Here is a 13,124-nt window from a genome sequence, read left to right on the forward strand (position 1 = left end):
TTCTCAGAAGCTTTGGGTTCTGGTCTAGACTGGGAAGGAGGCCAGGGGCAGTCTCAAGCTGGTCCAAAGCTGAACTCAGGATGGTGACAAGGGGCTTAGCACGAACACAGTGGCCGGCTGGCAGAGACCCAGAGACCAGAGACAGGGAGGTGAGGGGAGCTGGAGCAGATCATTAGTTGAGGGTAAGACTGCCCTTCAGGGTAACACAAGCAAATGGATCACAGCTGATGTGGGTTCTTTGTTTGTTACAAAACATCACAAAATATCACTCTCAAATATGTGAGACCCTTGATTAAATTTTCAAATCCCTGGCCCTGGCATTAGACTTTATTACCATACTCAGATATTTTAAAAAACAGATAAAATGGCCATGCTGAATTTTTTTCCATAGATGGTATATAAACACATTTTATAATACTGAGCAAATAATTTATTTGGTCTTTTTCTCCTTCTCCCAGTAAAAGGTTCAGAGCAGTGATTGGGAGGCAAGGAGGGGTCACTTAAGACATTAATTCTGTGTAGAAAGTGTTACTAGGATACCGCATTTTTTTGTTGACTCAAATCACAAAAGGAGAAAAAGTTATTTAATTGAGAGATATTGTGCATCTCCTATACTCACACATAATATTAAGAATATCTGCACGATTTTTGCCTAAGGTAGTCCAAAGGCTACCTAGACTAAGACTTCTTAGTTGCCTTTTAATTTTTAGAAGTCTTAGTCATTTTTAAGACCTAAGTTGCCTTAGTCATTTTTTGGAAGTCTTTCGCCTATGACTTCTAAAAAACACCCAGAGGCTGAATATATTTAATATACCACCTCCCACACTCCTTTATTTTTACTCATCGGACTAATTCTTAATGGACTTGCCCAAGAGTTGGCAAACTTGTTCTGTAAAGGATTTTTACGATTAGCAGGTCATATGCTCTTTCCCAACCACTTAAACCAGTGTAGCAGAAAACAGCCAAGGGCAATATGTAACAGATGGACAAGGCTATGTTTCAATAAAACTTTATAAAAGTAGGCAATTTGTCTTAAAGGCCACAGTTTGTTGATTCCGGTCTAGCCCTTCAATCTTAAAATTATATTAAAATTATTATGTTTACATGAAAAGAGTAAAACATCTCAATACATATTATTTCTATCCAAGTCTACCCCACTTTATGAAGGTAGTAACTGATATTAGTATATGTAAATATTACTAAAAACATACCTAGTAGCCAAAAGACTTTAGGTTTCATCCTTTATCTTTCCAATATAGTTAACACAGACCAGCATCAAGGAAAATTTCAGAGAAAACCTGTCAAGAGATTCTAGAAAAAAAAAAACCCAAAAACTCTGACTGTGTGGATCACAATAAACTGTGGAAAATTCTGAAAGAGATGGAATACCAGACCACCTAACCTGCCTCTTGAGAAATCTGTATGCAGGCCAGGAAGCAACAGTTAGAACTGGACATGGACCAACAGACTGGTTCCAAATAGGAAAAGGAGCACGTCAAGGCTGCATATTGTCACCCTGCTGATTTAACTTCTATGCAGAGTACATCATGATAAATGCTGGACTGGAAGAAACACAAGCTGGAATCAAGATTGCCGGGAGAAATATCAATCACCTCAGATATGCAGATGACACCACCCTTATGGCAGAAAGTGAAGAGGAACTAAAAAGCCTCTTGATGAAAGTGAAAGAGGAGAGTGAAAAAGTTGGCTTAAAGCTCAACATTCAGAAAACGAAGATCATGGCATCTGGTCCCATCACTTCCTGGGAAATAGATGGAGAAACAGTGGAAACAGTGTCAGACTTTATTTTTTGGGGCTCCAAAATCACTGCAGATGGTGATCGCAGCCATGAAATTAAAAGACGCTTAATCCTTGGAAGAAAAGTTATGACCAACCTAGATAGCATATTCAAAAGCAGAGACATTACTTTGCCAACAAAGGTCTGTCTAGTCAAGGCTATGGTTTTTCCAGTGGTCATGTATGGATGTGAGAGTTGGACTGTGAAGAAGGTTGAGCGCCAAAGAATTGATGCTTTTGAACTGTGATGTTGGAGAAGACTCTTGAGAGTCCCTTGGACTGCAAGGAGATCCAACCAGTCCATTCTGAAGGAGATCAGCCCTGGGATTTCTTTGGAAGGACTGATGCTAAAGCTGAAACTCCAGTACTTTGGCCACCTCATGCGAAGAGCTGACTCATTGGAAAAGACTCTGATGCTGGGAGGGATTAGGGGCAGGAGGAGAAGGGGACGACAGAGGATGAGATGGCTGGATGGCATCACTGACTCAATGGACGTGAATCTGAGTGAACTCCAGGAGTTGGTGATGGACAGGGAGGCCTGGCGTGCTGCGATTTATGGGGTCACAAAGAGTCAGTCAGACATGACTGAGAGACTGAACTGAACTGAATAGTTATAAAGTATAATTATAGAACACTGCTACAAATAATATTTCATTTTATCCTTAATATTTCCTGGTAAGGCAGGCAGAACAATTACTGCTATTTTTCTCTGATGAGACCACAGATGTACAGAAGCTATGCACCTGGGCTTCCCACAAGCAGTGAGGAGGAGAAGCATGACTCCAAGCCAGCAGTCTCTCTACTGACTGCACCACGCACCTTCCCTTTCAGGATCTTGTGGCTTTGCCTTTTCCGATACTAGATTTCTAATGTATGGCCAGAAGATGACAATGCTTACAGTGCAGTGTCTTGGCTGGAGCAGAATAAAAGGGACAATCATTTAGAAATGATTCTTTTTTTAAAATGCAACAACTACCAAAAATGTATCTCATCAACAGCTTTATGGCCTAATCCTTAAATAACATAGTACCCTGTACTGTAGGAAGGACAATTAGAACTTGCTGAATTAAACTGATGTCAGGAGATCAGAGTTCAGAGAGACTGGGTCAATCACTGACTAAATGAGTTTCTCTGTATAATAGAGAAACTGCACCTATCTCCTTCACAACAATTTAAGGTGCTCAACGAAGACAACAGATGTGAGACCATATTACTCAGCCATAAAAAGGAATGAAACTGGGTTGTTTGTAAAGATGTGGGTAGTGCAGTAAGTCAGAAAGAGGAAAATAAATATTGTATATTAACACATATATGTGGAGCTTAAGAAAATGGTACAGATGAACCTCTCTGCAGGACAGAAATAGAGTCACAGATGTAGAGAGCAGATCTGTGGACACAGTAGAGGAAGGAGAGGGTGGGATGCACTGAGAGAGCAGCACTGACATATTTGCCCTACGTGTGCAAAACAGGCAGCTTAGAGGGAAGCGGCTGCACTGCACAGGGAGCTCAGCTCCGTGATGCAGGAGGCCAGAGGGAGGCCCCCGACCATATACGTATACACAGAACGATTCACTTCATTGTACAGCAGAAACTGACACAACATTGTAAAGCAATCACACTCTAATAAAAAACTAATTAAAACGTATCTAATTCACTCAACAAATACTTATTGAGTAGCCACGGTGAGCAACACATTGCGACAGATGCTGTGAGACTGAGCACAACTTACTCCATGCAGATTAAAACCAAACTTCATAAAACACTGAAAATTGTTAAGAACTTCAGGGACCACACACAAATGGAGTTGAGAAAAGACAGATGCAGATCAATTATAGCAATGGAAAAGCTTACTTTCAAAAAGGAGCAAATGAAGGACTGTCCAGTTGCTAAAACACATAGACTTTCGAGTAGATGTAATAATGTGAACCACATAACCAATTTCAAAGAATTAGCATGCAAAAAAACAATGCAATATCAAGAATTTTTAATACTGATTACATGTTAAAATCATATAATTTGGATATACTGAGTTAAATAAAACGTTATTTAGTGGATATTACCTGTTTCTTTTACCTTTTTAATGTAATTACTAGAAAATTTTAAATTACTATGAAGCCTGAATTATATCACTAATTCTATTGGACTGTGCTGTTTTATGGCCAAAAGGGAAGTCCAGGCAGTGCACGGTTCTGAAATGGCTAATTATGCTGTATGCCATCTTTGTGAGGCATGGACCAGAGATATAACACAGAATGAACCAAGTATCATCAAACCCACAAATCACAAAAATTCTGATGGCTCACGTGGGAACACAATTATAGTTGGGAGGAACCTGCAGGGTATTACTGGTGATTCCAAAGTCAATGGATTCAAAACTAAAAGAAGTGAGGGCATAAAAATCATTTTGTTTCTCCTTCCAGCTAAAGCACAAATATCTGAGGGAGAAATGAGTCTATGAAACCCTTGTTAGAACTGAAGACCAATCTAGCTCCAGCACTTTCCCTCGACCAGTGACTATTTCACACACATATTTGAAAAGACCCTGATGCTGGGAAAGATTGAAGGCGGGAGAAGAAGTGGACGACCCAGGATGAGATGGTTGGATGGCATCACCGACTCAATGGACATGAGTTTGGGTAAACTCTGGGAGTTGGTGATGGACAGGGAGGCCTGGTGTGCTGCAGTCCATGGGGTCTCAAAGGGTCGGACACAACTGAGCAACTGAACTGAACTGAGGTGATACTCTATCTAGAATCATGCTCTACTTGGCTGACAGAGCTCCTTAGTGCGTGCAACCAAACTGGTTAATATCAGCAATCCACTTACATTCCTCATACCCAATAAATGTTCAGAAAATAATGGACAATCTCTACATCCCACACAATTATCGACCAGAATACTCAAGGGACCTGTAGGGATTCAAGTGCCCTAGAGAGGCCCTTGTCTTACCAAATTCTCAGCACCCAGCCTGGTACTAGTGACACAGTAAGTGCCTAGTAAATATTCATTAAATACACAAAAAGTGGTAGTATATTAGAAGGTAAAAGTCCACATCTATATGGAAAGGGCAGGAACCAGAAATTACAGACTGGTGAGCACTTAGAAATAAAGAGCCAGGAAGGAGCCGGCAAAGGCCAAAGCCAAAAACCAAGCCAGCCAGATGGGCCATGAATCTTTTTCTGCCCAACACCACGTGTACAGAGCATGAACTTGATGTTCACAAGACCTCTGACACAGTCTTTTACAACACCTTTTAAAAATATGGAGAAATAGCAGGCTAATGACAAAGCAGTTATAAGATAGTAACGAACAGAAAATCATAAAGACAGACTGGTGGTTGAGAGATGGAGGTCAATGTGAAGAAATTCTTCAGTAGTGTACACAGGAGCCCCTCTGGGTCAACATTTGCTTCAGTGAGCTGGGAGAAGCGTGAAAGGCATGTTTGCAAGTAACATAAAAGTAGCAGGGTAAGTGCAGCAGTGGATATGGTTCAGAAGATCCTAATCAGGCCCGAATATCTGAAAACAGCATGATGAAATCTAATAGAAATAAATGTAGGTGGTCTGATTAGGTATGCAAATAAGTCAGAATTAGAAATAAAAATACATTAAAAGCGAGATAACTGTAAGCTGAAGGTGATCTAGTCTGGCAGCAGCTCAGCTGTTTATCAAGACTGCCTGCGGAACGCTAATGCAGAGACAAACTGCCTCGGAAGAAATGCAGTTCTAAGCACAGCTTTTTGTTAGTGCTTTTACATTTTGTATCGGCTAGTCCACACTCAGAACATTGTGACAACAGGAATTCTGAGGAACAAACGAAGGAGAACAACAAACAGGAATCATTGAAGGGATTAGAGATGCTTTTGAAGAGAACGCCTACGATGATATAGCAGAAACCCTCCCATTCTTAAGAGTTTTCAGTTAGAAGTGGTTGGGTACACTTTGTTTTCCAAAAGGCACTTTTTTGAGGAAGGAAAGGAGTCACAGATCTCTCTTGGAATCTAATAGAGCCATGGGTCCTCTCCCTAGGGAAAAAAAATGTACACACATATGTTTTATAAACAGTTTCAGGGGGTTTTAATCAGATTAAGAACGCTTCGTTTAGAAATTCTAAGGACCCAGGTTTCTGTTTCATATAAAAAATTATTTCTCCCTTGACCTCTAAAGCAATACTCCTGATGAGGAACTGAGAGAATTCCTACCCTGGGCAGAGGGTTAGGACAGGGGTCTGGAGCCAGTCACCTGTATTGTCCCTCCCAATTTTAGGAGTCACTAATCTGAAATAAATTTTTGAATGGCTTCACAGTATTTAGGCAAATACTTAAAACACTTTTTTTTTATTGTCATTCACCTTACTATTTTAAATACTCTCAATGCCCATTACACTCTAGTAATTGAAACAGGGTCAAAACAAAGGTCATCCAAGCACTCACATCGTTTATGAGACATATCTGACCAAGCACTCACATCGTTTATGAGACATATCTGACAAGGACTTCATTCGCTAGATGCCCAATCACAATGGGAGTAGGTATACAGAAATTATTTCTTGTCCACAAGCAATAAAATATTTCTCTCCACAAGCTGCTTTTTGAAAAACTTGACTGCACAAAGGGCTGAGGTGGCAGGAAACCTACAGTATTTGCAATATTATAAGCTCTTGGTTTGCATTTCTGGTTATAAGGATTTTTCTAAGCAGCTGGCTTATGTTATCATCACAGGACATACCCATGAGTTATCTCATTAGCAGCATTACATAATTTCTATATTCTGAGTTTATCTTCTTGGTATCTCATTGCTGTCTAAACCGGAAGAGCTTTTCGACATTAGCTAGAAAGGAGGAGATACATCTCAGCTTTCATTCTATCCTTAAAAGATAGAATGAAAGCAAATGTAAGTCCTTAATAGTGATGCTTACTTTTTAAAAACTAGGTTCTCAGAAATTCTAAGCAGGAAAAGATTTCTGTTTTTCTTTTGAGAAAATTTTCCTGGATTTTCCTTGACTTTCTTCTATTTAAATTCCTACCCCTAGTTCTGCTCATAATCTTGAAAGAGCTCCAATCCTGAAATAAGTATAGACACATTATAGTCAAAATTACTTAATGTTTCCTACCTACAATCATATAAAAACTATTATAATGAGTTTGATAAATGCCTTCTGCCAACACAGGGTGCTGCTGCCGGGATGCAATTTTCGTAACAAGTAGGTGTCCAAAAGGGCTGTGAGTCTCAAGGAGAAGATGTGTGTGTGTATATGTGTGTGTGTGTATGGGGTGAGATTAATTTGCCTATGGAACGTCAATGATAGATGTTACTCACTTAAAAATCCCATTTTTATAGTTTTTCTATTGGACTGAAAAGGTATCACTGAAGCCCTTCATTTCTCCACCTTCTCCCCTTCCATTGCTGTCATTTCCCATTCAAATCCATTTCCCCAAATGGAATTAAAAAAATCTGTCATCAGTGGTAGACTTTAAGTGAACTGGAGGAATAATACTTTTTTTAGAAATAATAATCTCCATAAAGATTAACGACAGTAGATTTATTTTCTATACAAGAGACTCTCATATTTCATCAAAACCTGTCATATAGCTCTCAACCAAAGAAAAGATGTCCAGACAGTAAGGGGCCACAGAGAATTTTAAGGGTTACTTTTGAGTTATATTTTCATCTGCTTTAGCTATAAATGCAGCCGATGAGAATTATATAGGATAGTGGTCCTAAAACTTGAATGTAGCAGTCATCAGGAAGGCATATCAAAATCCAAAATGCCAGGCCCCATACCCTGAGTCTGTGATTCAGTAGGTCTGGGGTAGATGGGGCCCCAGAGGTTATCACCCCAGAGGTGATTCTGCTGCTGCGGCTAATAAATCCTTGGTGAACAACTGGTACAGGAGGATCCCAGATATCTAACTGGTTGCAACACCATACTTCCTTTCTTAATGCAAACTTTCATGGCTAAGGTTTTTGCATCATATTTTAGGATTGGAGCCTAAAATGGCTGACAGCTTCTTGTGGCTTAAGAACCTACGCAAGCCACATCCTTCTCTAACAATCCTGGAGTGGGGTGCCATTGCCTTCTCCGAACAATCCTGTAGAAAGAATTAATAAAGAAGACAACTCCCTTCTGGAAGAAGAAATCAAGCTGTTTCTTGAGTCTCTCCCTCACTTTCTTTAACCTTCTTACTAAGTATCTGGAGTAAAATTCAACAGGAAAATGTTTCATAAAACCTATTCTGGATGGGGTGGCCTTATCAGAAAGAAGATAGGCCCACTTACCAGAGAGGAAATACACCCAGTCGCGTGGTGATAAAAACCATGGCAAACATAACAAACAGGAGATCACAAATTTTCTGAAACTTGGCGTAATTTGCCATTTTGGCAGCCTATAAAAGGAAGGAATGTGAAAGATTAATTCAGTTAAACTGATAAATGGAAAGCTTCTTTCAATATGGACGAGTCTCCTTTAAGATATAACTTACCAGATGCATAAAACTGCCTGCTACTTTGAAATGTCATGCATCATGCATCATATTTATAAATTACCCATAAGTCAAGTGAAATATGGTATTAGCCATAAGTAGAACTACTGACTGTTACAGATTTAATAAAATATTCAGCAACCTGAAAAATTCAATTATATGGTTGACTTCAGGAAAACAGAAAAATAAGAAACTCTTGCATTACAGATAATACTAGCAAGCCAAAGACACCAAAAAAGGAATTTGGCATAACAGGTCAAAATAGAAAAGTGCTAGATAATCCTTTAACCTTTAATGAATTCCAAATACTAAGGTTACAAACTTTATAGACAATATACTGAGCCTTCCTGTACTTTTTCCTCCTTCAGACTCAGAGTTATAGGTTTTTCTTAAACAGGTAAAAGGAGGTCTCTGGGGACAGTTTCTTGGCTTATTCTCACAAATTTAGAAACGAAGAATGTGTCAAGATGATGTTATTTCAGTGAATCCATTTAGGTATCATTTTCAAATTTACATTATTGGGTAATTTTCTAGATGAAAGTCACTAGTGTTCAGAATGTCTATGAGAAGTACACTAATAATTTATGGTAGTGATTTAAGTGACCACTTTTTATATTATAAATTAGTCGAGGAAAGAAATACATCCCTTTCTCTACCATTTACTTTTTATAGGTGATTCTAAGTAAGAACAGGGGACACTGAAAACAAAATTGTGCTTGATCACCTCTTTTTACATTGTCACATATAATTCACAGTACCCACACACTGGCTTATAAACTGAAGATGTATTTCAAATTCACGACATTATTTTCTACTTCTTGTAAAGTTAAAATAGCTGAGCCAGACTTGAAAGGCTTGTTGACAGTATCCATAGAAGCTATAATTTAAGATCTTTAAGTAAAATATGAAGCTATGGGAGAAATACATTCCTAAAAGGGAATATCAATATCTATTAACTGAGTGGAAGCCAGGATTATGAGCCTTTAATTTCGTGAATACTTTGTATGTGACATCACAACTTATACTAAAGGAATGAATAAAGCATCTTCTGCCTCCTTCTGGCTATGTAAACCATGTAGTTTTTCTTTTACATTCATTCACCAGTATTCAGTAACAAGCATTAAACATCAAATTTTCTGAAATGTCTAAGCCATAGATTCCACTTTGAAGAGTCAACATATCTCATTTTTTGGATATTCTCAAGCATTATTTTATAATGTCAAATAGAATCCAAGGGATGAAGAACATTTCCTTTTAAACCTTTGTTTAGAAAGGAGTCATTCACATGACTTGGACTTCTGGAATCTTTTTCTTTTTTAGATAAAAGTGGTAGATGATGATTCAGTCCACACTTTCTGAATTATGGCTCTGCCAAGCACTAGGCCATCCATTTCCACAGACAAGAGCTGGCAGATTATACAGGATTGATTTCGAGATGGTAGATTGCTGTATACGTTTCTACCTCCAAGCACACTGAGGATTTAACCACATGGTAACTGATTTTCAGGGAATTGCCTTTGTACTAATTCTATTTCTTTTAAAAAATGTGCTGAATAGAATCTAGCTTGAATCACTTAAAAATAGTGCCAACCCTTCATATGACATATCTAGCCCATTAGGAATATTTTTTTTGTTTCATAACCTTATAGGGACCAGAGTCTTTAATGAAGTGCTGTATATACTTCAAACCTTGACTAATTGCCTTTATAGTAGATTCAATTTTACGACCTGAAATTTCTGCTTGTATTGCAATAACAAATCATTATTTGAGGGCACTTCTATTCTACATTCACAGTGACAGCGTAAGCTTCAAAGGGGCAGAACTGTAGGGCGAAAGGAATAAAAAATCAGAATGCAGACTCTAAGACCCATTTCTACATGGAATTTGTACTTTGGTAAGTTTATTTTTGACCAATTATGTGAATTTCTTAGGATTAAAGTGAAAAACTGTAATTATAGAACCTTACTGAGCATGTCTCTTCATGGGGGCCAATATTAAGAGAAAATACCACACCAAAATTTTACTTGGGATTTTATCTTTTGAAATATGTTTAGAAGCATTTTTCATTCTTTTTTGCTATTTTAATAATTCTAAGTGGTAATGGTTTAGAAAGTTAACTTAAGTGCAACCAATATCTCTTCAGGTATTCTTAACATGTATATGCATAGAAAACAGTTTTCATGTAAAATTTGCAATGCATATATACTTTCACTGTAAAAATACTAGGACAATATTTAATATTAATATACATAATCTACACATATATATAGGCAATAAAAACTATGACTGTTAATTTCATCAGGATGGACAACTAATAACTATAGTGAGCTATACATACCTTCCAGATAAATCAGTGTGAAACCTGTAACATTAGAAACAAAGCCTATTCAAATAGTAATTTTCCTACTGTAAAACATTAATTTCTTAAGTGTAGAAGGGTAAAGGTTTTCATTATTCTGTTAATAAAGAATGCTAACTTGGTGAAAATATTAAAGTCTCACTTTCGCCAATTAGACCTACAGAGAAACACTCCATAGATTCAAAGAAGTCATATCCTACATTCTCCCAACACCATCTAGCATACCCTAGAAGAACTGAGGATCTGAGGGATTCCTTAAATTTCAGATTTTGTACTCTATATATGAAAAGAAAACTTTTACCTCTAGAAGAGCATCGGCTGAATCGTGGAGACAGAGGATCAGGGTCCCTACTCGGGCCATGTTGTTGACATATGAAAAGGTAATCAAGAGAATAGCTACAAGGTGATGCAGGAACATAACGCCAAAGTCCTGGGAAGCAGAAGACACAGGCATGTTAGTTAGGATTTAGCAGCATCACAGTCTTTCCATCTATTCATCCATTCATCTAATACTTCTGAGGAACCCAGTGGGCCCAGCACCGGGGACACTAACATGAGTAATATATAGTTCCTACTCTCTGAGAGTTCACCATGTCGTGGGAGAGACACGCAGGAGACCAGTGACTTTGGACAATGTGATCAATACCAGGACTAAGGCCAGATCATAAACGCTGTTTTGTACTAAGCCAAGGAATTTAAAGCTAGGGGGAAAATTGCCATATAGAATTTGTGAATGAAAAAATATTACCTGCCATATCAGAAGACAAACGAGGTTGCAGCCATCAAATTACAGTCTCCTCTAGAGTGAGCACTGAGGAAACTCAGGATGGAAAGAAGATGCCCACCAGCAGTCAGTCACTGCAGTGCACCCTGGCAGTGCACCTTGAGGAGGCTCAGGATGAGAAAGCAGAAGATCCTGGCCCCAGACTGCTGAGGTGCATGTCGAAGGAATGAGTGATACGCATGGGACAGTCATCTTCCTATACACAGAAAAGCACTAAGTCCCTTAACTTGAGATATCTGGTTTTCTTTAATAATAATCTTTTGCTATTCTGACTACCTGGTCTTTGTTGTAGAAACTCCTATACATCCTGGGTCCCCCTTTGTCTCTTCGGAGTAATCTCTCAGAGTGATCTGAGATGCTATGTCTGCAGCTTAAGTCCTCAGTTTTGCCAAGTTTTTGACAATAATTTTCAACTTTTAAATTGTACATTTTTTTTTCAGTTGACAGGTTTCAAGCTCAGAAAGGTATTATTTGGATTTGCACATTAGGAAACTCTTCTAGTGCAGGGCCAACTGGACCACTTCTCTAACTATTAGTGGCTAGGGTTTGGCATCCTTCTCCTGGAATATGCCCAACGGAATGTTAAAATAAGAATTGTAATATGTTGGCATTTCTGATGGCATTTCTACACAAACAAGCTCTGAATTTTAACCATTATCTGTCTGTAGTCACTAGAAAAAAAAAAAAAAACTGGCAAACGTAATGGGAATTTGGCCATCCTTATTTTGATCAATTTCAAGGCTGCTTCCTGGCTCATGTGAAAAGATCATCTTTCTCCACTACTGATTTATCTCCTGACCACTTGGACACATTTATTGTAACATGGAATTTATATTGCTTGGAAATGCTTCTACTGACACTTTTATTTAGTGTGTATTTCTCCCAGAGTAAACTCAAAGTCTCTGGGACTTCAGTGCCAAGACCAGCTCAAATGATGACCTACTTGAAACCATGGACCATTCAGAGATAAATGAGACAAAATTAGAAGCATATTATGAAACTGAGAGAAAGAGAAAAAAAGAAAGTGACTGTATGTACAGATACATATACTCTTTATTAAGTAGCTATTGATGTCACACAGTTTGGGGTCTGAAAGTTCAATTTTGATGACTTAAATGGTTCTAAAACATTTAAACAATGTTTTTTGCTTATATCCTGAAAGTAACTAATGATCATCTATAAGTAATAAAATACTGCACCTATAAGGTCCTTTTGCCATATATTTCCTTGTATAGTTCCCACACTGAAAAATTCCAATCATTTTAATTTATGTAACTTAAACCTATAAAGCTATGGATTCTTCTACTGTTTAAATTCCTGTGATACAGAACTCTTTAAGAATATCTTTTTATGTTTTATAAATTCAAGCTTTAAATGACAATGATGAAGTAAAGCCACATGGGTATATTTAAAAAAACACAATGTTTAAATGGTTCTGTATACATTTTGGTGTCCAGACGTTACTTTTCTGCATTTATGGATAACCATATTGACTTATTATTGGGATTCCCAATAGCTCAGTGGGTAAAGAATCTGCCTTCAATGCAGGAGACAGGAAATGTGGGTACAGTCCCTGGGTCTGGAAGAATCCCTAGAAGATGAAATAGCAATCCACTCCAGCATTCTTGCCTAAAAAAGTCCCATGGAGAAAGGATCCTGGTGAATGACAATCCAAAGGGCTGCAAAGAGTCAGACATGACTG

The 13,124-nt window shown here is 38.1% G+C and overlaps 1 protein-coding gene across 6 annotated transcripts in view; it reads right to left on the reverse strand.

Annotated features, from left to right (window-relative positions):
- Positions 1–13,124, reverse strand: part of CERS6 (ceramide synthase 6) — a 348,157-nt gene that overhangs the window by 44,896 nt on the left and 290,137 nt on the right. For all 6 annotated transcript variants that reach the window (XM_060409808.1, XM_004004627.6, XM_004004628.6 and 3 more), the window contains 2 exons: positions 10,940–11,068; positions 8,076–8,182 (listed from right to left, as the gene is read on the reverse strand). In XM_060409808.1, coding sequence (XP_060265791.1) covers positions 8,076–8,182; positions 10,940–11,068 — 236 coding nt within the window. The remainder of the gene's footprint in view (positions 1–8,075; positions 8,183–10,939; positions 11,069–13,124) is intronic.

The sequence above is a fragment of the Ovis aries genome, chromosome 2, assembly GCF_016772045.2.
Source record: "Ovis aries strain OAR_USU_Benz2616 breed Rambouillet chromosome 2, ARS-UI_Ramb_v3.0, whole genome shotgun sequence".
Classification (NCBI taxonomy): domain Eukaryota; kingdom Metazoa; phylum Chordata; class Mammalia; order Artiodactyla; family Bovidae; genus Ovis; species Ovis aries.